We start from the raw sequence: 25,198 nt of genomic DNA on the forward strand, positions 1-25,198 counted from the left end.
TGATGTATCTTTATTTTTACATATGTATATTCTTTTAAGCCTTTCATACCCTGTGACATGTACAGTGGATGATTGAGCATTCTGGATTAATTTGCCAAGAAGCATTCGGAGCAAATGTATATTATGGACATTGGACTTTCTTATTATTCTTTCATGTGGATGTGGTAGTTGTTAGACTTAGAATTAATTAAATTTAAATGTGACTCAACGTCTTGGGATCCTTAAGGAATGTAACCTGTTATGTATGTTTGTTGATGATTACATGTTATTGCTTCCGCTACTATGTGTTTGATGTGTATGTTATACATTCTTACTTTTAAAAAAAATAATTTTTTTTAGCAAACTTAGTAAAACTTTAGGTTAATTCTTTTGGATCCCTTGGCGGGGCATTACATATTTGTAATTTACATCTGCAGGCCAACTTGATGTAAATTGAACTTCACTATTGCTTATTTTTTGGTGTTATTTATTACTTTATTGTATCATTTCCATTATATTGTCTATAGCTATAAGATTGGATATCTCTCCTAGAAATTTCTCCTTCCTTGATTGCTTAAATGTAGCCATAACCCTAATCCTAAATCCTAATAATAATCTTAAACCCTTGCCTTTTTTTGACCTTAACCATAATAATAACCAAGATCTAGATCATTACCTTGACCAACCATTCTAACTATAGTCCTAAATATAAATTCTAAACCTTAATCCTAACCCTTACTCTAAACTCTAACCTAGATATCAAATGCTACCTATAAACCTAATCCTAAATAAGATCATAACCCAAACCCTAAACCCAATCCTAATCCTAATCCTAATCCTTATCCTTATCCTAATCCTAATCTCAAACACTAAACCCTAATCCTTACCCCAACCTTTTCCTAACCCTAAACCCTAATCCTAATTAAAATATTGACCCTTATTAAATCCTAATATAATATAATTATATATCAATTTATTTAATGTCTTATATGTTGTGTTGTAAATGCTTGTAGTTTATATTTATTTTATTATATATAAAAATACACCAAGAGATATCCTTCTTGAGGCACCTATTTTAATCATATTCACCCTAAGTGTAATAGAAGCTTCGCACTGGATATCTCTTGATGTATTATATATTTTATTAAATATATATAAGCTAGTGATGCATTCATCTACATATTGCATTTATCAATTATTTGTACATGCACTTGTGGTGGGCTTGACGTTGCCTTATTTTTCTATTCTCTTGCACTCTCCTTCATCCTGATGATGGATCATTGTGTGTGATCTAAAACGTTGATGTTAAAAATTCTTACACAAACAAATTCTAGAAAATTGTTATACATATTTCTAATGGATTATGGAAATATGATTGCATCAATTATTTCATTTTATTTTTTCACTTTGAGTTGACCTAAATTTTGGATTTTTTTTAGTGTTGTGCTAGTATTCAAATGCATTAAATTGAATTCATTTAGAATCTCTCGCCTCTCAAGCAATTTCTCCCATTGAACATTAAAAGAGGAATCAAGAGAAAAACACTTAGATTTGGCGCCTTAAAAAGAGTGATAAGTCCCATACACCATATTGCTATTTTTGATCTAGTATACACAATTCTATGGTCTAACCTAGATATTTTAATATTACAAGTCATCAAATATAAGAAAAGAGCACACCATGTGAATAATAACTAGGTAAGAAACACATTAATATACTACATATGGTTAGATCCAAATTTAGATGATGAGTTTGTAATCACAGACTAAACCCAATCCTATAGAGTTAGTCCAAAATAAATTATATATTAGACTAGGATTAGGCAAAAGGATCATAATTTCCATTACATTTCCATAGGATGACCATGGTGATTGTGAGTCTCACTCTCATGGTTTGATACCTTAGAGTCGCATGGACTTTGTTAGTCATAGAGGATGATCTAGCCCTCGTGAGTGCCTTCTCCTTAGTGGGACATTGAACCAAACATTAATGAATCTCCTCATGTACCACATCATGTTCTCTAAATCCCACTTAGCTACCACTAGAGGAGAATGCTCAAGATAACGTGTTCATTAGGTGGGGGCCAATTGATAACTCAACTCTAATGATATTTAGGAGAAGCCAAATGATAACGATCCTCTTCCATTTGGCATAGAGATGACTGCTTAAATTTTGTTTGGCCAAATTCTATATTTCTTATTTCAAGACTAGGCCCTTTTATTAAGACTCTTGATTCTTGACCTTTTCATAACCTCACTTTTTTTGAGTAAATATTGCACTATTTTTTATAATAACACAAAGTTAAATACAACATACTCATTGAATATTTTAAAAATTTACCAAATTAAATTTTAAATAATTTGGAAAATTGTTATCTTTCTTTTTATTTTGAAGAAGCAAATACATTTACTTCAAGACGAGAAATAAAATGGTTTTAATCAGGTGACCAAACAATCTATTAAACCACCAATCGCATCAATTGCGTCAATGTATCCTATATTCAATGTAGAATTAAATTGTCATTGTAAAATTTCCTAAGTTTCGATTAGCTTTGGGAGTGTTTTCCATTGATCACGAGCCTTAATTTGTTTTCATATTCACAGACATTTAACCATACAGAAAATAAGAAACAAAATTGAAAAATCGGCTGCACGAAATCCCGGGGTAACTCTAGCACAAAGAGAATTTGATTCTGCAATCCTCCGACCACGTAAAATGCCACGTGGAGGCTGCCCAATCTAAGAACTAACAAGGCCTTCATCTCTGCCTGTCTTATTATCTGCGCTGCGGAGCCCAGCAGAGCAGAGAAGAGACCATGGCATCCTTCTCTCTCCTTACTGCTAATGGCAATTTTGGTTTCCATTTCAAGGTAAACAGTCACGAACTGTTTGTTTTTGAAACTTCTGCATGTAAGAGATTTGATAACAATATAAGGGTTTTTAGGAATTTGGTTTGAATTTTGTCGTTTTGAGAAATAACTGAATGTTTGGTTTGCAGAAACCACAGACCGGGCGTACTTCTACTCAAGCCGGTGCTCTCAGGTTCTCTGCATTAGGTCGTTCAAGTATGTTTTCTTCCTGAAAATTAAAAATGTTTATTTATTGTTTTTTAAACCTTTCCATATCATAGGCTTCTGGCGAAAACCTGTTGAGTTGCTTCGGTTATATGCCAATGCAGTCATTGCTAGAAATTTTCAATAAAGATGAATACATTTGTATGTGTATGTTTGGGTGTTGCTAAGAAAACACTACAAATTCAAGATGACCAGGAAAAAAATGCAAAATCCTTTTTCTGGCTTTTAGTGTAGTGCCAGATAGGGTTTAGAATATGTCTCTTTAATTCACATTTGCATCTCTGTTACCATTTTTAGCCTGTTCTGGTAAACAAGTGATCCATTAAAGAATTCCCAACTGTTAAATCATTGGTGCGTGATTGCTGGGTGGGCATACGCGCATACATGTTTGTTGTATGTATGCAACAATCTATCTTTAACATAGATCTGATATGCACTGATAAGTATCCAACAGAGTAGTTGTGAACCTTGTGTCCTTCCATTATTGTTGTGGTGTGATTGTGACCTCAAGTCATTTGGATACTTATTGGAGCACTTTACATTCATCTGAAGATGGATAACTCTCGGAAAAGTATTAATAATTACAAATCTGTAAAACTGACACTGTAAGTGTTTCCCATCCATCCACTTTGATATACACTATAAGTCTGAGTTGATATGGGGTGAAAAATATGTTTCTTTTCACGAACAGCTATATTTGTTTTCCCAGTGGTCCATTATTTAACCATAGAAGCAGAATTGCAGTGATAAGTCAGTAAAGGAAGAATAAAGTAAAATAACCTCGGTGGATTCTATATATAAATTTCCCCTACGGCGTGTTCAAAGTTATACTCTTTCTCTAACACGCACTTGTACAAAAATAAAGGATAAGAATGTAACTATCCCCTGTTGTTGTTAGCATTGGAAGGATGATTTAGACCGACATAAATAACATAAAGGTTGTGATAATATAATTATTATGATATAATAATTATATTGATAATTATTGATAATATAATAATTAAATTTTTATTGAGATAATATAATTATATTATAATATTATTGCATAATTTTATCAATAATTCTCAATACAATATTATAATAACTATATTATCACAACATTCCTTTAGCCTTAAAATGTGCCATTATGTATCATCAAGTTATGTGTTAGCCTCCTTGAAACATAACACATAATTTGATGATAGGCCACTGGAAATACATGTTTCTTCTCCACATTCATCATATTTTGTGTCTTCGCCAATGTATACGACTACAAGAAGCATATCTCATTCACTCTGACTGGATTTGGTAACGATCATTGTAGCAATATATATCTTTAATAGATCTCTGAGTTAACCTTGATCTTGTTGCAACAATATAGGGCCTAAGATTGCAAAACAATGTCAAGAGAACCTGAAAGATGGCCATGGGCAATTAGAAGAAAAGATATGCAAATATCACAAAGCTTACTGTGCAATTTTCTTTCCTTTGAAATATGCTATTGAATGTTAAAATGCTGACATATAGCAAATTTAGATGTTTAATTATTTTAACTAGAACAATGTAAGGTTATACAAAGCGCAGTCTTGTAGTTATTATGTCTATACTAAAATTTTACATCATTCACATCTTTAGGCTATCTAGGAACATTAGAGCATATTCGAGATTGACCTTCTTAAGATGCCTCTTTTTATGACAAGGACCTAGTTCCTAAATATATTTCGTTCCAAGACAATAACACTCCCACTTCTTCTGTGGGATACATGGCTATATAAATTCTCAATCCATTCTCTGTGGTTTATATGGTAAGTGATAGTGGGAGCCTAATATTTTCATTTGGTTATATTTTTCTCTTATTTTAATAATGCTTTTAATATTTTTTCAAAAATCAACTTCAGAGAGAAGTTATAGTTCCTTTAAGCCTCAAATGGCGAAACATGAAAAGTTTCATCAGAGGTTGATTGGAAGACAATTAAGGATTCGGATATCTCTCAAACTATACAAAGTTTGAACTTTGAACAACTACACACAGAAAAAGAAAATTAACCAACCACAACAGTGCAGTGGGAATTTATCATAATTAGGGACATAAAGATACTTATGTAAGCACTATTTGCATTGCAAAGAAGGAATACATATGCACACATGCATTGACATCAATCGTTCAAGGACAAAATATGTGCAAAATTGCTGAACTGGTTATATTTCTGGTTTTGTTGCAGAGCCACACTGACAATCAAGTCAGTGTTTCATACATCTAATGTATGTTGATCGTCATTTAGATGTTGTATTCATTTTTTTTTACAATTCTAAAATAAGAAATACCATATTATCACTAAAGAGCTGTCAAATGCCAAGTGACAGCTTAATATGAGATCCAGGGATATTAAAAGTACACAAATAGTACTAAACATCAAACAAAACAATAGACTTAACTATGTAGGACTAATCAACCTACAAGTTTTCTATTCAAGTTACCATCAGCATTCTCATCTGGATCCACCCTGTCACTTTCCTTAGGAGCAACCACAGATGCCTCCACAGTCTTGGATGGCTGTTTATTTTTTTTCATTTAGCATCAGTTGAGTCAATTGCTTCCTGCACCTGTCCCATCATGACATTCATTTGATCTGCCATATGCTTTTCTGCCCACAAATAATGTCCTCACCAATAAATGGAATTGCAACCATATAAATAGGGCTGCAGCCACAAAACTCAGGCGATGGCAGCAGGACTGATCAAAAAAATAATAAAATAAAAACAAAATAGTATAGTATTTCTATATGGGGGGCCAACCTGGACTAATGGAATTAAAAGGAGGCAGGAATTTAATTCAAAGGGCTGACTGAGATAACAAGGGGGCAATAATTATCAACTAGCATATTAATTGAATAAACCTAGTGGTGGTCAGGGAAGAGTAGTGATTTGCATTGAGGAAAGGACACATCAGTTGAGGGATTGTATATGGCAACTCTTCATCCTGTTGTGACATTTTTACACCATTGCTCCATTGCAAATGGGGACCCCCTCTTTTTGCTTGGCAGTAGAATAGTTGGTTTAGTCTAGGTTTGGCAGTGGTTTTGAAGTCGCAAGGTCAATGAAATGTGAAATCTGAGCCAGTTTGAGAGCTAAGTCAATGTCTAGTGGCGTGAATCATGAGGTGATTTTAAAGTTGTCAAGTCATGGTCCAGCATTTGGTCAAATTGTGATTCGCCCTACAATGCAATTTTGTTGCACTTGCAAAATCCAAAACCTTGTCCAAACTACTGCTTCCAATTTGATAAAAATGCCCATCACAAAGCTACGTTTTTCTGATTTTACATTGACAAAATTGCAACTCCATACAACACTTACCCAAGTTGTGATTAAAAAAGAGAATTTTTTTTTATGATTGAGTTCTGATTGTATTGATTGGAATTCTGATTGTATTGATTGGAATTCTGATTTGAATTGATCAAGGAAGATTAAGAAAATAAGAGGAAATTGGTGGTTTGCATATTGGTGTTTCACACTCAGAATTTATTTGAAAATTGCCTAACTTGGAAAAAGTCCAAGCAAGGTTGGAAATCCGACTTGCCTTGGAATAAATTTCCAAGCAAGGTCAGAATTTTGACTTGTCTTGGAATTAGTGTCCAATGCCTTCAACAAACCTGCCCTTTACGAGATCAAGAAATTTACAGACAAGGGCTGAAATTGCAATTTGTTATGAGGTTTTGGGCAAGAATTCAACTTAAGCTCATGAAATGCAGTGTACATTCGAAAATCTGATTCAAGTTTAGGTGGTACTTTTAGTGGAAATGGAATTCAATGTGCATGTAAAAGAGGAGTCCAAGGCAAAAAATGAGCAAAACTTGGAATCAACATGGAGATGTGTAATTGGAAAATTCCAAGGAAGGTTGGATTTCTGACCTCCCTTGGAACAAAATTCCAAATGGAGTTGGATTTCCGACTGGCCTTGGAATTGAAATCCAAGCACCCTCTAAATCTCACCGAGTCTCGGCAAATATTCTTTCAAACTCAAAACCAAATTGATGCCTTCAAAATCAGTATTCAAGTGCTGCAATGAAGAAATCTGGGCAATTTGATAAGAAATTTGAATGTTTCTAATCAAATCTGAATCAATTGAAGAAAGAAACTTAGAAACCATTCATCCAAGCGAGAAAATCAATTGGCAAATGAAGAAATCTCACTTGCAAGTACGAAAACTAAATGATGGAAAGAAGAAATCTCACTTGCAAGTACGAAAACTAAATGATGGAAAGAAGAAATTGATTTTCAAACAATAAAAATTGGAATGAACAGGAGGGAAGTTGATTTTGTTACACACACAAACTTGGGAAACTCTAGAATGAATTCTCAAATAATTTTCCATGGGGGGTTGTAATTCCAACCACCCTTAGATTTTCGCCCTGTCATTAGAGCAAATGTGAACCATGAGAACTGCCTAATCAAGTCGTCTATGAGGGCAAAATTGAAGTATAAACTCAATAAAATTAGACCATGTCAGCCATATGACGAGACATGACTTTTGGAGTGAACGCCTATAAATGAAAGATAAAGACCTGAGAATAAATACAAGAGCAAAGCAGACATTGTAAGTGCAAAATGAGTGGATAGAGGCTGGAAACCAGAACATAAAGCTTTTAGGAAATTCAGAATTCTTTCAACAATTCGATCAGGTATGGATTATAACTAGGTTTTGCCATGCCAGAATAATGAAATCAGAGGTAGGGCATGTGTAAATTGAATTTAATTGATTTTTACTTTGAAAACCAGGACTCAGAACCCAAATCAGAAGCAGAAGTTTAATATCAATGCATGGGTTCATACAAATGCAACTTCAGTGCCAAGTTGAAACCATGTGATGCTTAGTCAGAATTCTTAGTTTTCATCACATTTTCCATTTTACCAACTTAACATAAGTGTTTTCATGTTTTGCAAGGAAATGAAGTGCAGAGACAATATACTACACATCTTGGGGCTGGACTTAGATAACATGGATAAGAGTTTCAAATGTTCAGCCAACCCAAGTTGCAGGCTCACACAACATTCGGGTTTAAACCAAGGAACAATACACAAGGGTTAAGGAGTCCCAACAAAGCAGACCTTATTTAGAACTGCATGCAAGCTATATATTCTAAGTAGCCATATTCGTCCTTGCAACCTCAAAGTTGGTAGTTGGTTTTGTCCATATTCGAATTTGGTTCGAATTCAAGGCACATTTGTAGACTAGAAAATTCGCTCCTCATTCGTTGGGAAGGACCTTGGTCAACTATGGTGCAAATGTTGACAAAACACGTCGACTCCATCTGGAACCTAGAATGTATGACCAACAACTTTGGTCGTTGTTGACTTTTCAACTCTTTTTTAAAAACATTTTTTAATTAAAAGCCTAAAACGATAAAGTGTTTTGCATTAATTTTGCATTTTACATAGCATTTTAGACATTTTGTCTATCATTTTGCATTATTGCATCATTTTTCTTTTGCATCCAAAAGGCAAAACCAGTATCGTGCATCTAGAAATACAAAAGGGCAAAAACTTTATTGTGGTTATCGTGTAGGGCAAAAACATTATTGTGCATCCAAAAGACAGGTTACAAACTTACAGGTTGTCGTTTTTTCTTCTCCATAGACCATTCACGGTAGAGGTGGAGACATTGTACATGTGTATATTATTATACATTTGTATAGAGGCATTGTGTCCGTATACTATACTTTCACTTTCAACTAGTTTATTTATCTATCCTAGGCCCTATTGAATTTTTCGAGAGGATCTGCTGCAAGTGTATTAAGCACTGCCGTGATAATTGGTATGTGTTTTCCAAAGGCAGCTTTCCTCAAATAAATAAGAGTAAGACATGTCTATTTGTTAATTAATAATTAATATTATAATAAATATTACCATTGTTATTTATTATTATTATATTAATCTATAATTAATATATAACCATAGTTATATATATTATTATTATATTAATTTATCTTATATAATAATAAGCACATATATAACTATATCTCATAGGTTTATCCAACTAAACCTATCACACATTAACACTCCCTCTTAGCTAGGGAGGATAAACACAGGATCATATATCACCACAATATAAAAATATCTTTGATCAGTAGACATTCAATATTTTGATATCACGAGTCTTGGTCTCCTAGAATATCGACATTCGATATCCACCAAGTACTAAATTTTTTTTTTGATATCACATATGATATGAAGAGTATTGGCCTTCCAGAAAATCAATGATATTCACCAAATACTCAATAAGGTTTGATATCACATTTGATATCAAGAGTATTGGCCTCCCAGAATATCATTGATATTCACCAAGTACTCTTTGAGTAATGGCCTCCCAGAATGCTGAGATGCAAGGCATTCACCATATACTTAATCGTTAGATCTCATAATACAAGTTCTTGTAAGATCGTCACCTTACAACAACTTCTCCGAATACAAGTGATGATCATTTGGAAGTCGTCACTTCCTCATGATATACATAGGGGGCAGGCCCATTAAAATCACATGTTCACGACGTATAAATCAAGGTCCTCTTGACAGTGGCAATTTATTGATCACTGGAGAATCCATCTCATCATGGTTTACTCCCTCTTAATCAATAACACCGAGATCATTGAAGATTAATAACATCCTCAATATTCTCCATCTCTTTCAAGGTTGCCTCTAGTAACATGTCAGGCTCCCTTTGAATCTCAATCTTTCTTTTCCTGCAATAAAATTCTCAAAGGAAAAGATCAATGAACTTAACTCTTATAATATAAATAAGAATGATTTGCATAATATAAGATCATTCTAATTCAATGTAGATAAATATTTAATTTAAAGATATACTTTAATCTATACTCACTTATATTTATAAGAGGTTATATTACTATCTTGATGTACATCAACTAATTCTTTTACATTTCATAATGTCAAATTATTAAATTAAAAGATGTTACACAGATATATTTCATATATTCATGCTATTTCGATTTACATACAAAACAAAAATATATATTTTACTTGCCTTTAGAATCGCTACCCAATACTTCTATTACCTTAGTACTAAATGTATGCCCTTAGGTTGCATAGTCACAAATCCCACATCATCCAATAATGATCTTTGATTCTTATTACTATTGACATTCTTGGAGATCATATTTCTTACATACCAATGTGATATCGGTATAATCACATCATGGCATTCTTGCAGGTGGTTGCAAAGATTATCACATTTTGATTGCATACATATCGAGTGGACAACTCTGCAATAAGAAGGTGATGATATTTATTGCTATCTATGACACATATAAATGCGTCGATGTTCTATTTATATCAGTGTCTATACTCTTGGGGTGGCATTGTGTTACTACAATTTCAGATGAACTTTATGAGATTGTGGTACTATTCACTAAAGATCAAGACATGCTGGCATTCAACATCTTTGAAATAACTGCGGCCCATACATGCCCGAGCATTCAATGATACATGTGGTGATCAAGTCAGTTTGGAACTCTTGCAATATTAAATACATGACTTCGGTGATCTTCATACCCAACAATTAAGCGGTGCATCTCTACATCATTGTGAACAGGTGGTCATAAAACTAGTGAATGTATGAAGGATCACAAGCAAATCTTTGTAACGTATCATACCAATGCTGGATAATGATACATTGTTATATAGTTCGGGTGACCATACAACACCATCGAGTCACTGTAGTTCAAGATCAACATACAGATTGCCAACATTTTAGATTCTCATGAGAATGATATATAGTGAATAGTTTGTTCGACGCCATCCTCCTTGTTTCGACTCATGGACTGTACCATCATTTGCATTTAGAAACATATTCGGATACAAATTACATCTGAGGCATAACCATATCTTCAGATCAGATACATAATTCATATCCTTTTGTGATTGTGTAATGACAAGTTCACAAAAGTAGAACCACTGTACAGCCCCCAAAACTGCAGTGATGGAGGCTCATCTTGTCTACCAATTTAGAACCAGAATTTCCAGTACTCTGCAATAAATACAACAGTGAAGTGATACATTTCTCTACATGCCAAGTCTAATGCAGAGGTTATCCTAAAAAGTTCTTGATCGATAAACATCTTATTCTCATCTGCAAACCACTAGCTTGACATTGATGATATCAAACTTAGATTATCCCAAACAAGTAAAATCTTTACAACTGAAATTATATATAAATTCTCCCAGGATTGAAACGTGCTCTGATACCATGTTGAATTTTTCGAGAGGATCTGCTGCAAATGTATTAAGCACTGCCTTGATAATTGGCATGTGTTTTCCAAAGGCAGCTTTCCTCAAATAAATAAGAGTAAGACATGAATAGACATTAACCACAGTTATATATATTATTATTATATTAATTTATCTCATATAATAATGAACACATATATAACTATATCTCATAGGTTTATCCAACTGAAACTATCACACATTAACAGGCCCAAGAGCCGATTATTAACTGTCTTGGCCTCGTTGCTCTTGCCATCTATATGAGGAGGGTGTGGCTAGTGAGGATGAATGTTGTAGCCTGAAAAAATTAGTAATCTCTGGTTTGATTTATCAATGTGCTTGATTGCTGATGTCTGAAGAAATGATAATATGAATATAATGAATATGTTGTAATTTTGTTCTCATCTTAATAATATTATTACTGTTTTCATTTTATTTTTTTGTTATCTATTGTTTGTAGATTCTATCATTCTAAGAGTGGCTGCAAGTGGTTCTGGCATTGGAAACCTACACTTCAAAATCGACAGATGCTCCTTGATATGGAAATATGTGCAAATACTTCGATCAATGCCGGGTGGAGGAGGTTGTATGGATTTGCAGCCATTGCAAAGAGGAATCAAGTAGTTCGTATAGTAGAGTGAAAACCCATTTGTGCTTTATTCCTCTGAAAGGCATTAAATTTTGTATAGGGAAGCCGAGAGTAAATGAAAGGCTACCTAAAACCCTCCTTTCAAACCACATTGTGAACAAATACATTTAAGATCAAAAGCAAGCAGATGAAGTTGCCGTGAGGGCAAGTGCTGCTCATCCGTTCCAAAGTGGTAGGCCTTCAAAGAAAGGGAAAATGTCATCTATGTCTTCAACTTCCGTTACCAGTGAACCACTAGCTAAGGGTCATCCATTCTTACGTTCTCCTCAATAACAGGTTCTAAGTAAGAAAGCAATGGGACCATTGGAAGTATCATTTCAAAATGAATCTAGAGACATTGCCAATCAAGCCATAGCAAGATGTGTATATGCAAATGAATTACAATTTAATGTTATTCGCTCACCATATTGGCGATACATGGTGAGAGCAATTAATGAGCTCCAAAGAGGTTCAAGGGGCCTGGTTATGAGAAGATACACACCACTTTACTTGATGAGGTGACCTGTGTAGAGGGTGCCATGCTGCTCATCAAGGATTCGTGGACGAAATAGGTGTCACAATACTATTGGATGGATGGAAAGGTGCGAGGAACCATCCTTTGGTGAATGTTATTGCAATGTCTACAAGAGGTGCAATGTTCTTGAGAGCTATGGATTGTGAAGGTCAGGTAAAGGACGGTCCTTTCATTGCAAACATTCTCATCTAAGCTAATTGAGCAAGTTGGCCCTCAGACTGTTGTTCAAGTAGTAACTGACAATGCCAAGAATTGTAGGGCTGCTGGCTTATTGGTTGAGGAGCGGTACTGACACATTTTTGGACACCTTGTGCTGTGCACTCACTCAACCTAATGCTGCAAAAAATTGGCTCCAAGTTTGAGTGGATTAAAAAAATGTATGGAGAGGCACAAGATATCCAAATGTTTGTCACAAACCACCATATGACGTAAGCTATATTTAGACAATTCTTGAAGGAAAGTTCAATTGTTTAAAATTTGAACATGTTTAGAAATCTAGTCACATTAGTTTGGGAAACTTTTTATGTTTTTAAATTTAAATAGATTAGTTGATTTTAAATTTTTAATCTACTATTGTTTTGATCTTAAAATAGGTTACTGAGACCTACTTTGCCTCCAACACTATTGTTTTGAGATGCCTTGTCAAAGTTAAAGAGGCATTGTCTAGAATGGTAACCAATGCTAATTGGAGCGTACAGAGGCAATTTAGTAGTGAAAGGGCAGCTTCCATTAAGAAAAGGATACTACGAGACTCTTGGTGGGATTGTGTTGAGTACCTTCTGATGTTCACTCAACCTATATTGAGCATGATCCGATACACTGACGTGGATAGGCCTTGCTTGGGTGAGGTATATAGTGGCATTGACCCCATGATTGAGGATATCAGAGCTATCGTAAATGAGAAAGAGCAAGATCTTGATGAAAAATTCTTCAAGGAGCTACAAGTAATCATGGTAGAGAGATGGAACGAAATGACTGCCCCTTTGCGTCTACTTGCCTTTGCATTGACCCCTAGGCTCTATAGCCTAGTTGTTCTCAAGGAGAGTACCACTAGAGTTGCCCCATACAGAGATCTTGAAGTTGCTCAAGGGTACAAGGCAGCCCTCTAAAGACTCTTTCCCAAGCACCTACGACATGTAGTGAGGTCTGAATTTATGAGTTTCACGAGCACCGATGATTGTGGTCTTGATGCTCTTGAAGACAAGAACAATGCTGATGCTCATAAATGGTGGTCTTCCATGGAGAAATGTACCAGCACTTCAACCCTTTGCCGTCAAAATTTTATCACAGGTAAGTTCTTTAATCTTAAGATTCTAATTTATAATTTCTTGTTCATAAATATTCAGAACTCTTCACTCTATAATTTCAAATTTGTAAATCTTGATAGGTTGCTAGTTCATCATCATCTAAGAGGAATTTGAGCACATACTCCTTCATCCACTCAATAAAATACAACCAACTAAACTCCAAGAAGGCAGGTAACTTGGTCATTGTGCATTCCAACTTGAGGCTCACAACTCACAAAGAGGAGGCAAAACAATGGGATGTTGAACCAGAGTCTACAGAGTTGGAAGCGCACTTTAATGCACTTGCAATTGATGATGGTGAACATTATGATGAGATACATGGTGATGTTGAAGTTGATCCTGAGGCCATAGCTAAGACTACTAATGCTAGTGGCACTAATTGTGCTTCTAATCTGTAGCTTCCTAATATTGAGGAATTCTTGATGATTTTTTATCACATGATTGATAGTGATTACTGATTAGTAATGTTGGCATTACTGTTTTTGAACTGAAATATTGATATAGTGATGTATTTTGACATTTTGTCATGCGATTCAAACTAAATAGTGAATATATATGGTGGTGTATGTTGCTAAATTGCTTAAATATTAGCATAGTGGTTTATAAACTTATTTTCTATAGCATATGTTTACATATATATAATTAAAAAAAAAAAATCTTGTACAAACGAACCCAAAACATACCGAACCTAGCCCAAATTTTTTTCGACCAAATGTCAAACCCGCATACGAACCAAAATCCGAATCGGCAACTTAGTATATACTCCTACAGATTCTGTCCTAACAGAATTTTCACAACCATAAACTAAGCTGGGATTTCTTAATGAGTACAACTTGCATGATACTCTTACAGGTTCCAAAATCCAACAAAATTGAATGCGAAACTCTGGCTTAAATCAAATGGTTTTTGTTGAGTTTTAATACAATTTTTCAATAAACAAAGGTTCAGCCTAACTCAAGTTGTTGGCTCACACAATATTTGGGTATAAACCAAGGGAACAATAGATAGGGGCTAAAGAGTCCTATGCAATTTATCATACTCCTACACTGTGTCACAAGGTTCGCCGAATTTTCGGCATTAGGTTCGAAATTCAGCGAACCCATAAAATGAAAAAAAATCATATAAATTCGCATCAAATTCGTACGGTCAATAAAATAGCTACGATTTAAGAAAGGGTTTTTGGCAATTTTTTTTATAAGTAAATGTTTTCAATTACTGGTAATGCATGAGTTTAGAAATGCTCTCTCGAAGGGCAAATCTTGACAGCCATGTTCTGTCATCGATTGGACTCTGCATGGCAACATGTAATTTCCATGGTGTGCATGTTCTGTCACTGTTTGGACCTTGTAGTGTTGGTTAATAGTTTGTCCCTCTTTCTAACTTGGCTTTATCTTGACTTTAGACGCCCAGAGTGTGAGGAAACAAAAGGATGTCGCCAACAAATGGGTCAATGCATGTTATATCGCTGCCCTTTGAATTATAAGATACAACTCCCTTATATGCAAGATATACTTGGAATGATGTTTTTATGTGATCAAAAGGGTGACTATGGGTATGCTTTTAACTTGAGAGCAGAAGTGGTTAACCAGATTACTCATAGACATAAGCAACCTAGGTGAGATTTTAGGTCTAACACTAACTAAATTTACTCTTAAATGCATCTAAGACTACGGGATGTAAGGAGATGTAAAGGAAGAAGAACATCCCTGGCCCTAAGTGGTTCATTGACCAGTCAAGGTTATCCAGTGGCAAATTCCTAGCACACTTCAATCCTAACTTCACATAAAAAATGCAAGATGTTATGCAGCTCTGGGAAAGAGCAGAAATACTTATGAAAGATAGCACTCTGACTACCCATGCTATTAACATTGTACTAATACTTTGATTAGCCCAAATACTAACAACTTCATAAGTACTTGTCCTACAATTCCAAAAAGACTAATCTACGTGCATGTTAGCTCAGCCGAAGGAGACAATGGAAGAAACCTAGGCATGCTAGTTCTAAGTGGAATTATAACATCACATTACCTAGTTACATACATCAATCTAATCCTTCATTCCATACACCTCTCGATTCTCACTCAATAGTCTCCGCTAAAGGGGGAGAAAATGCATGAAACTTGCCGATCCTTTCTATTAACTTAGAAAATTACATTTATAGGCCCCCTCTTAGGATTTTTGGCCAGTTACAGATTCATCAGTTACATTAACAGAGCACTTGAATCGCTCAGAAATCGAACAATCATCGTTAGAATTCAATACATCAAAGAAGGAAAGTAAAAATGGTTAGAAACCCTAAAAAATGATTCATATTCCTCTTTGATTTGTAGTAGTCATCTTCGCGCCAAAAATTGTATTTCATATCCCAACGGTCACTGCAGATTTAAATCTCTACCGTCGATCCTCTATCAACAATCATGATTAAAACATTAAAACCTTTTTACATTTTCCCTTTTCGCTTCTTCGCAGCCATCATTCATTCGTTATCTTCTTCCAATGCGATGATGCGATCAATCAATTTCCACTTGTTCGCGACCTTAACCCAAGGTTGACTTAAACTGCTAGTGACAATGCGATCTATGGCTTTCGCCATTTCGCCGTGCTAACTCTAGGTTTCATTTAACCACCAGCGACCATGTGACGATTTGTTTTAGGGTTTAACTGTTAACACTTTTGTTGGGTCGTAACTTAAAATGTATTGAATGCTTCTTAACTGACGACCTTGCGAAAACTGTTCACCTTTAGCGCTGTCGTCTCTCGCATTGTCACAACCTTAACTTCAGGTTACCCTTAATTGCTTGTGACCTTGCGATCTTCAATTTTTGCTGTTTCGCGGCTTTGACTTGTGATTAACTTAACCTACCTGTGACCTTACAATCATGTGATTTATACGCTTCCACTTTGTCGCTGCCTTAACTTTGGGTTAGCTTTAATCACTTGCGAAAGTGCGATGATCATTGATCTTTAAGATCCGACGGCTAGGAACATAATGTTCTGCTATGCAAAGTGGGTTCACCTGTTCCACATGTCATGCGATTCGCACCTTTGCACCTTACAATTTCTCAAGCCAGAAACAAGCCGTGATCGAGTGATGATCATTAGGCTGACTGTCTCGCACCTTCACTGCGGTTTGAGAGGTAAAATTTCTTTCATCTGCGATGTTGCGGTCACCTTACACTTGACTGTCCAGATCATCCTTTGCAGCTTCGCAACATTAAAATTAACTTCCCATTTAACTATGTGACATTGCGATGATTGTTTCGATTGACAGTTTCTTCATTTCCCAACTTCATAGCTAAGGTCTTCAACTTTGACTGAAACCCTGCGATCTTGTGAAAACTGTTTAAAGCTTTAACTGTTTACTTTCATCGCAGAATCATAGCTTAAACCCTTAACTCATTTCATAACCCTGTGAAGCTGCACATACTTGATTTCCCTCTTTTGCAACGCTAACCTTAGGTTATGACTAATTACTTGTGACGTGGTGAAAACACTCGATCTTCTCTTCATCCAATGGCCAAGGATCCATTTTCTAAGAGCAATTGACTTTTCAACTTGTGACATGGAGATCTAGATGCATTTTCTGCCATTGATTTGATTTCAACGTTGGTCTTCGCCACCTTTGACTGTGCTCTTTGCCATTTTTACATCTTTCAATGTTCACTCTACATCGAATTCAATAGATCTTTCTTCTAGCTTGTTCTCACGATCTGCATATTATCTTTAGCCTTGTTCCTTATATTTCTTCGCTGCCATTTTCTTTGAATATGTCTTTGATTTTCTTAAATGCATCCTGTCTTTACCATGAACACTTGATCAAATTATTAGGATTTTAGAACAACTTCCCTCTCATCTAGGAAATGCATAGACTTACCCTCCCTTTCCTAATCACCTAATATGAATGAATGCATTAGATTGCTTTTGAATGTCCATCTAGGTGCACACAAAGGGATAGATGAGAGGAGAAGTTCCATAAGGGAAATCTAGACTCAGATATGATATCGTATTGACTCAACCCTAGTGCTAGAAGCTTGAAAAATATAGAGGGATTGAAATCATGGCAAGAACTGGCTCTGATTGGGGAACTAGGCATGTTAGTGCTTAGGCAGGAACTTAGCAATCTCTGGTTTTGCAAAAAGTTCGGCAAAAACATAGACAACAATAGGCTACCTACTTCCTTTATTACAAAAAACACTAAATAGCAAAGATCAGTGCTTAGTCCATTGGGTTGCAAAGTCTTAAATAGCACAGGGAGATGCTATGCATTTGGGTGGTGGGTAAACAGGGCAGCCAACACAAAGGAAAGCAAACACACAGAAAGCAGGAAAGCAAGGAAAAACAACTACACCAAACACACACCTAACCTAACATATCTACAAAGGTAGGATGAATCCTACTTAAAATAACCAGTTGAAGGATCACTTATGCGAAGCCATTTACTTGTTCAGCAAAATAGGAGCCCTTTCTCAACGGTTGATTCCATCTCCATGGCATAGCTCCTATGAAGAGTTGCATTAAGATGACTCCCAACGTTTTGGTAATATGCAGCATTGCCCGCCATGACATTCTGAAAATCTGCAATCAGAACACCATTATACAGCGGGGGGATGATTTGCATTTAAACTTTATGTTTGTTTTATTTGTTTTTAGGCTTAGGTTGTCATTATGTAATTTTTTAATGTTATCATTGTTTATTCATTAAAATATTATTTTTAATATTGTAACCCTGTGTTTTTATTATTTGTTATTAGATTATTTATTTTTAATTAGTTTTAGTTTGTTTGAATGTTTAATATGATGTATATAAATTTTTATTTAGACTTTAGTATTTGTGATTTTATTTTCTAGTTTTACTGTATAATCATTAATGTATATTCTTTATATTATTTTTATTAATTTTAATTTGTTGATGCTTTTATTATTATTTTTATATATTATTACATTATTTTTAGTTCCGTTAATACTTTTATTGTTTTTATTATTAATTTAAATCTATTAATGGTCTTATTATTTTATTGTATATTTGTTGATACTTTAAATAATTATTTTTGTTTTTCAGTATTTTTATTCATCATTATATTATAAGGTGAATTGAATGTCGAACTTTTTTCATTTTTTTTTGGTCTTGCCAAACCTCATAGTTGACGAACTTGTTAATGGGCCTTTAAGGGTTGATCTTAAACATAATAGGGAAAGGGTGTGTTGGCTACTACTAGAGGAAGGTTGGGTACGAATCAACTTTGATGGGACAGCTCAGGGAAATCCGGGGGTCTCCGGTTGTGGATGTATAGCAAGAGATCACAAGGGAAACACCCTTGCTTTGTGGCCAAATGACTGAGGGATGGAACGAATAATGTGGCAGAATGTGAAGCGGCTAAAGAGGCTTTAGTCTTAGGTGTTAAATTGGGCATCCGTCGAGTACATTTGGAAGGAGATTCAGAGATAATCAGTAACGGAATCAAGAAAGGGAAGCTGGAAGCTTGGCATCTTGAAAAGCACATAAAGTAGATTAGATGCTTGTTACTGGAGTTTGAGGACTTTAAGGTTTCCCATGCATACAGAGAAGCAAACAAACTTGCCAACATGGGTGTGAATGTAGCTTTGGGATTTATAATGAAATTTTTGAAGACCTTAGGCTTCTCGACTTGGAATAAAGATTGGAAAACAAAACTGAAGGGGCCAAAAAAGTGTTTTAACCGATTATCATGGGAGCAAATCTCAAATCGTGAATCAATAATCTCGATGGCACTTAGGATATATCAATCCCTCATGCGTGACAGAGATTGAAATTATTAAATGGCACCCTATGCAGAGAATGCTTCCAGATTGTTCGAAGCGTGTGATTTTAAGGAGGAAAGAAAGGACATTTCTCAGGGTTTTCAGCAGAGTGACGGATATGGAGGCTAACTTTGCACTTGAATCAGACTGTCAGATGCAATTGTATTTAGGGAAGATTATAGTGAGGCGTCTGAAGAACATCTTCTTGTTTAATGACCAAGAGTTCTTGGATGGCATCCAGAAAATGTATGGAATGGAATATTTGGAATCCTACTGGAGTAGGCGCTCCAACTTGGATGTAACTTCATTTTTTGTGGCATTTGGCTTTGATGGTGAGACCAAGGAGGAAGTCGACAAGGTTGTGGCAGCATGCTTTGACCCACAATGGCTGCAGGGGCTGGAGGATATTATGGACAGAGTTGTTTTGGGTGTGGGTCTGGAAATGGGACAGGAGCCACTGAGGCTGATTGGGGGAGGGGGTTCCTCGGTTCAACCCCTGATTGTTTGGTCATCGGCAAATCCACAAGGGGTGTATATACCGCAAACAGAGAAAGGGTGGAAGAAGATTGTGAAATTCTTGCAAGAGAAGATCTGGGTTTCGAGTGAGGAGAGATGGAGATTCATGAAGCCGACGCCTCGTATGAGTGTGACAACACTAGGTTTTCCCTTGTGACACTAGATTGAGAGGAGAGTCCAGAATGATGCTGGGGATTCCACGGTGAAAGGAATGTGGCTGGACATCTCATTGACGGAAGAGGTGGGCACAAGTGAAATGGGCAGCAAGCATCTCCAAGGAACTAGGCCTCTCGGCATGCCAATGTCAGTTCAGGAAGACCGTGCCATTCCAAACTTCACGAGGGAGGAGGCAACACAATGGTTTATGGATTAAGCATAGGTGGTTGTTGGTGGTTGTTTGCGTCATTGCCTTTTGGCATCAACTACGTCTCTTTTTTGTTGGTTGGGGTGATTTTGTTTTTGATTGGGTGTTAATGCCCTTTTTTGTTTAATATCTATATACGTCCATGGGGTAGGGAAGATAGAAGTTTGTAAAGCTTATGGCCAACCTATACAAATGGCAATCCAATGTAATATCTCTTTTACTATCAATGAAAATCAAAATGTTACCTATCAAAAAAAAAAACTTCATAGTTGACAAACTTAGATTCGAACTCGAACCTTGTGACTTAGTTCCTACATAATCTGTCCTAACAGACTTTTCGCATATTCTCACAACCATAAACTAAGCCATTATTTCTTAAATAAGTGCAGCTTGCATGATACTTTTACAATTTCCAAAACCCAACAAAATTGCATGCACAAATCTGATCTAAATCAAATGGATCTGTTGACATTTAATACCATTTTTCAAGAAACAAACATAAAATCACATGCAATTGAGACATGAATTCTTGGTGCAAAAATGAACTATTATGATACCATAATGCATCTATTAAGAAATTTGACACACAAAGAGAGAAGCTATAATGCAACTAAACTTATTAGGGATTTCAAGGCCATCAAAGAAACTTTAAATGCAGAGCTAAGTGTTAGAATGACATTGCTAAATTCATGATTAAGAATAAATCCGTGGTGCATCCAAACAAATTTGGATTGAGAGTATGCAGTGGAGGTGCTTACAGAACGACATAGAGGTAGATAGAATCTTGAAATCCATGAATAGTTTCATAGTAAAAAACATACGACTTTATATCACTGATTAAGAATGCTCTGCTTGTGGACATGATAAAATTAATTAGAACATGATAAAATTAATTACACCTTATTGAAAATAGTCAGACTACAAAGCAAGAAATCTATGAATCCAACAATCATGAAATCAATGGAACCATAAGGTCATTGTAAACAAAGAAAGTTCCCAGTGGCAAATGATCATTCACATGCCTGCACAATGATCAGAATATGTGAGAGGCCAAGCTTCAAGAGTTTGCACAATTCCAGCTGCGTCCTCAATGACAACCCCAAAAGAAAGAATGATGCTCGGCATAGGAGCTCTGAGCAAAAACCAAAACATATGCTTCTTCATCATCGTCTACCAAGCCTTAAGCTTGGTGGTGGCAAGCGTAACCTTATCTTGCCACCTTGGCAAGAAGGTGGCGAGAGGGGGTTACTTGTTGATGTGAATTTTATGTCACTACAACATGCAAAATCAAATACTTAGTATTTCAAGATGAAACACAAAATTTCCAACTCTCTCTCTTGAATAAGGATGCTCATATCCTAAACAATGTATCTGAATTGTGTGATCAAATGAGACAACCGCAAGGTTCCTTAAAATTGTGGACTGAACTCAGTTTTAATGATATGATATGCTGGTTATCACAAAGGGACATATGTTGTTCAATCAATGGATATCAAATACTTCAACTTCTTCCAACTACTTCCAACTAAACAAAGGATAAGAGTTGAGTAGGCTAATCCAACTATGAGAATGTAAGACATTGTTGATGATAGGGTAAGCTTCTAATTGGTCCTTGCTTCATCGTATCAACTAGGCAGAGGAGGGTTCTATCCTCAAAGGATGTGGGAATGGTTTTGACATTGTCAATACTCATTCAAGTACCCTATGAAGGCACAATCTAAATGAACATTTTCAATAGAAGTTAAGCACTGGCAATTTAGGCCCAAATTAACCTTGCACTATTTACTTGCAGTTAACATGTACCAAAAGTTATGGACATTGGCTTCACCATTGATCACCATTCAACAGTGTAATTCATTCATCTTCTCTTAATTCTACTTAGCATGAAGTAAAATCCTAAACTAAGTGAGAAAACTTAGAAACCATGCAATACTACAAATGATAATAACAATTCACCATGAATTAAAAACAATTTGGTAATATCTTATCAACAATCTCAACAATTCTTCCCCTTAGCTAATCTATCTCTAATCCAAATAGTTACAAATGAGAAGGCTTTGGCCTTTGATAGTTATTCAGTTACAAATGAAGAGCCAAGATCAAATCCAGATCAAGAGCTGAGCTTTCTTCAATAATGCCCTAATCCAGCTAATAGCTACAAGCATTAAATGCTTGTCCAATTACAATAAAGCACCACCTTATGGGCTAATAAGAAAATTATAATGCCTTGATTGACCAATCAGAAAATAGGTTAGGTAGAAGCCTTATGTGGACTTAACATGTACACTTGGCATTATGTGACTGATTATTTGTGGACATGTGTAAACTTGAATTTTCTGATTGGTTGGAAATGCATAGGCCACATCAACATTCTTATTTTGCAATCTTTGTTTTACTTCCACTTCTCCATCTTAAAAATTTGGAAATCTTCTCATTGGCACGACCTTGTACTTGCTTGTACACAAAATCTTGATGTCTCTTTTGGTGCCTTGGCCTTGATCTTCAACCTTGAACATCATCTTGCTTGTCCTCTTGACAAACCACTTGCAACTTGCTACTTCATAAGTCTTCATATAGCATTTTGCGATAGTTCCTCCACGTTCTTGAGCACCTGAATTTTCACTTCAGCCTTGTAAAACAAGAAAATACTTGTGATAAATTCACAAAATGACAAGTATAAGCAATATAAAGCATTTCACCTAATCTTAGTATTGTAGTTGCATTTGAACTAATTCACACATCAACATTAAAAAAATCCGAATTCTATTTGAATTACATGTAGAATGTCATGCAGATGTTTATTTTGCTGGTTAAAACTGAAAAAGAAGCCACTCCAAATTGTGCTTTTGCAAGCCCAGGTCTGCAATCTCCACTCTTTTCTTCAAGGCCAAGATCTGATTTACTCTTTTCAAAGCATTTGGGCCATAATGATCATATGTTAAACATGGACGTGGTTTTCTTTTGTCTGTGCATTGTTTTCTCTTCATTTTATGATGGGGTTATGCATCATTTTTGAGGAGTTATTCATCATTTTTAAGTGGTTGCACACTGTTTTTGAGCAGTTGTGCATTTTGCTTTCGAGGAATCATGCACTGTTTTTCGAGTTGTGCACTGTGTGATATCCCCACTAGTAAAAGATCTATATAATAAAATCAATAATTACTATATAAAGAGGCATAATATACCAAATAATGATATAAATAAAATCATATTATAATATGATACAATATATCACATAATAACAATGTATTGTTCTAATAATGAAATAATAATCAATTCTATAATATATAATTTACATAATAGTTATATTAAAATCTAAATATATAAATTGAAGATTAAAAAAATTACATATATTCACAATATAAATATTAATTAAACATTATTACTAATAGTAGATAATAATTCTAATTCTAATATTAATAAACAAATATAATAAATTAAATGAAGGGACACACCTCCTCTCTAAATAAGATATATAATAATATTACACACCAAGAAAATGGGATCATCAACAAAAGAAATCGGCAAAAATTGAAAAGATAAAGTAATGGCAGACAAGGGTCATTACAATTGGTATCAGAGCATTATCCTGCCATCTTGTGAGTAGGAGCTTATCCAAACTTCTAAGAAAAGCAAAAAAGAGAACCTCCATTAATGACTTAGCAAATAAAAAGTGATCTTATATGACACAAACAAGCTAAACTTTGATTAATCCATCGAAATATCAGAAGGAAACATTTAAGAATCAAGGTAATTGCGAGCAGCAAGACAAAATAAACAAAGCGAAGTTCAGATTGATCGACAAACGAAACTACAAACCCAGACACTTAGTAATGATAAAAGCATTGAGCCTTATCTCATATATTAAAGCTATTCATACGAAGGAAAAATGGGGAGTAAGAACCAGTCATCACCTAATCATTAGACAATGAAGAGAACAGAAGACACAGGAATTAATATGGAAAAATGACACTCAGCAAGGAGGAATAAGATATGGGTCAGCAATGATCAACAATATCTGCACTAATTCATTCATTCCCATCAAGCTTATTCAAATGACAATAAAAAAACAGAATTAGAGAGTGCATTACAAATGGTATCGAGAACTCATAGTCCAGGGACATTACATGGAGACTTCTTTGTGGAATAACAACGATATTAATAAAACAGTGAAGAATCCTCATAGAAGAACAGCAAATGAAATTCAGGGCAAGTAATCAAAGCAATAATTGAATTAGTGAAGACAGCAAAAACAATGACTAAATAAGGATCACATACTGTGTAATTTTGATTCTCGGGTGATCCATAATGGGACATATATAGAGGTTTACAAAAGTGAAGGGGAGTAGAATATTGTGTTTAACACTTATGAGGAAAAGCACACAATATTATATTAAATCCCAAGAATAAGAGTGGGCCGGAAAATCAAGCTTAAGATTTACATGGAAGACTTTTATGGGAAGAGCCGAAATTATAGGGAACCACCAAAGACAAGGCTTTTAAGAGTATAAGCCATAATATATATTTTTTTAAAAAGATAAAAGGTATTAAGGGAAAAAACTATAAAATAAGAAAAGGGGATTATAACATATGAATAGTTGATGAAGTAAAGGTAAATCTTAATATACGTTATCATCCTCATGTTATAGCATGATATATAGAGAAGATTTCAATGGGATTTTGGAATCTTAATAATTATCAAATTCTAATAAGAGATGAGGTATCAATGAAAGTTAATAAGAAGACAATTAAAGGAAAG

The 25,198-nt window shown here is 35.0% G+C and overlaps 1 protein-coding gene across 2 annotated transcripts in view; it reads left to right on the plus strand.

The window, feature by feature from the left end:
• The first annotated feature begins 2,748 nt into the window (after window positions 1-2,748).
• Window positions 2,749-25,198, plus strand: part of FAD6 (fatty acid desaturase 6) — a 31,544-nt gene continuing 9,094 nt past the window's right edge. For both annotated transcript variants that reach the window (XM_089807285.1, XM_089807286.1), the window contains exons 1-2: window positions 2,749-2,848; window positions 2,977-3,043. In XM_089807285.1, the coding sequence (XP_089663411.1) occupies window positions 2,795-2,848; window positions 2,977-3,043 (121 nt within the window). In that variant the 5' untranslated portion in view covers window positions 2,749-2,794. The remainder of the gene's footprint in view (window positions 2,849-2,976; window positions 3,044-25,198) is intronic.

This window comes from Cupressus sempervirens, chromosome 10 (assembly GCF_028749045.1).
Source record: "Cupressus sempervirens isolate cs-2001-9-10 chromosome 10, ASM2874904v1, whole genome shotgun sequence".
Lineage (NCBI taxonomy): Eukaryota > Viridiplantae > Streptophyta > Pinopsida > Cupressales > Cupressaceae > Cupressus > Cupressus sempervirens.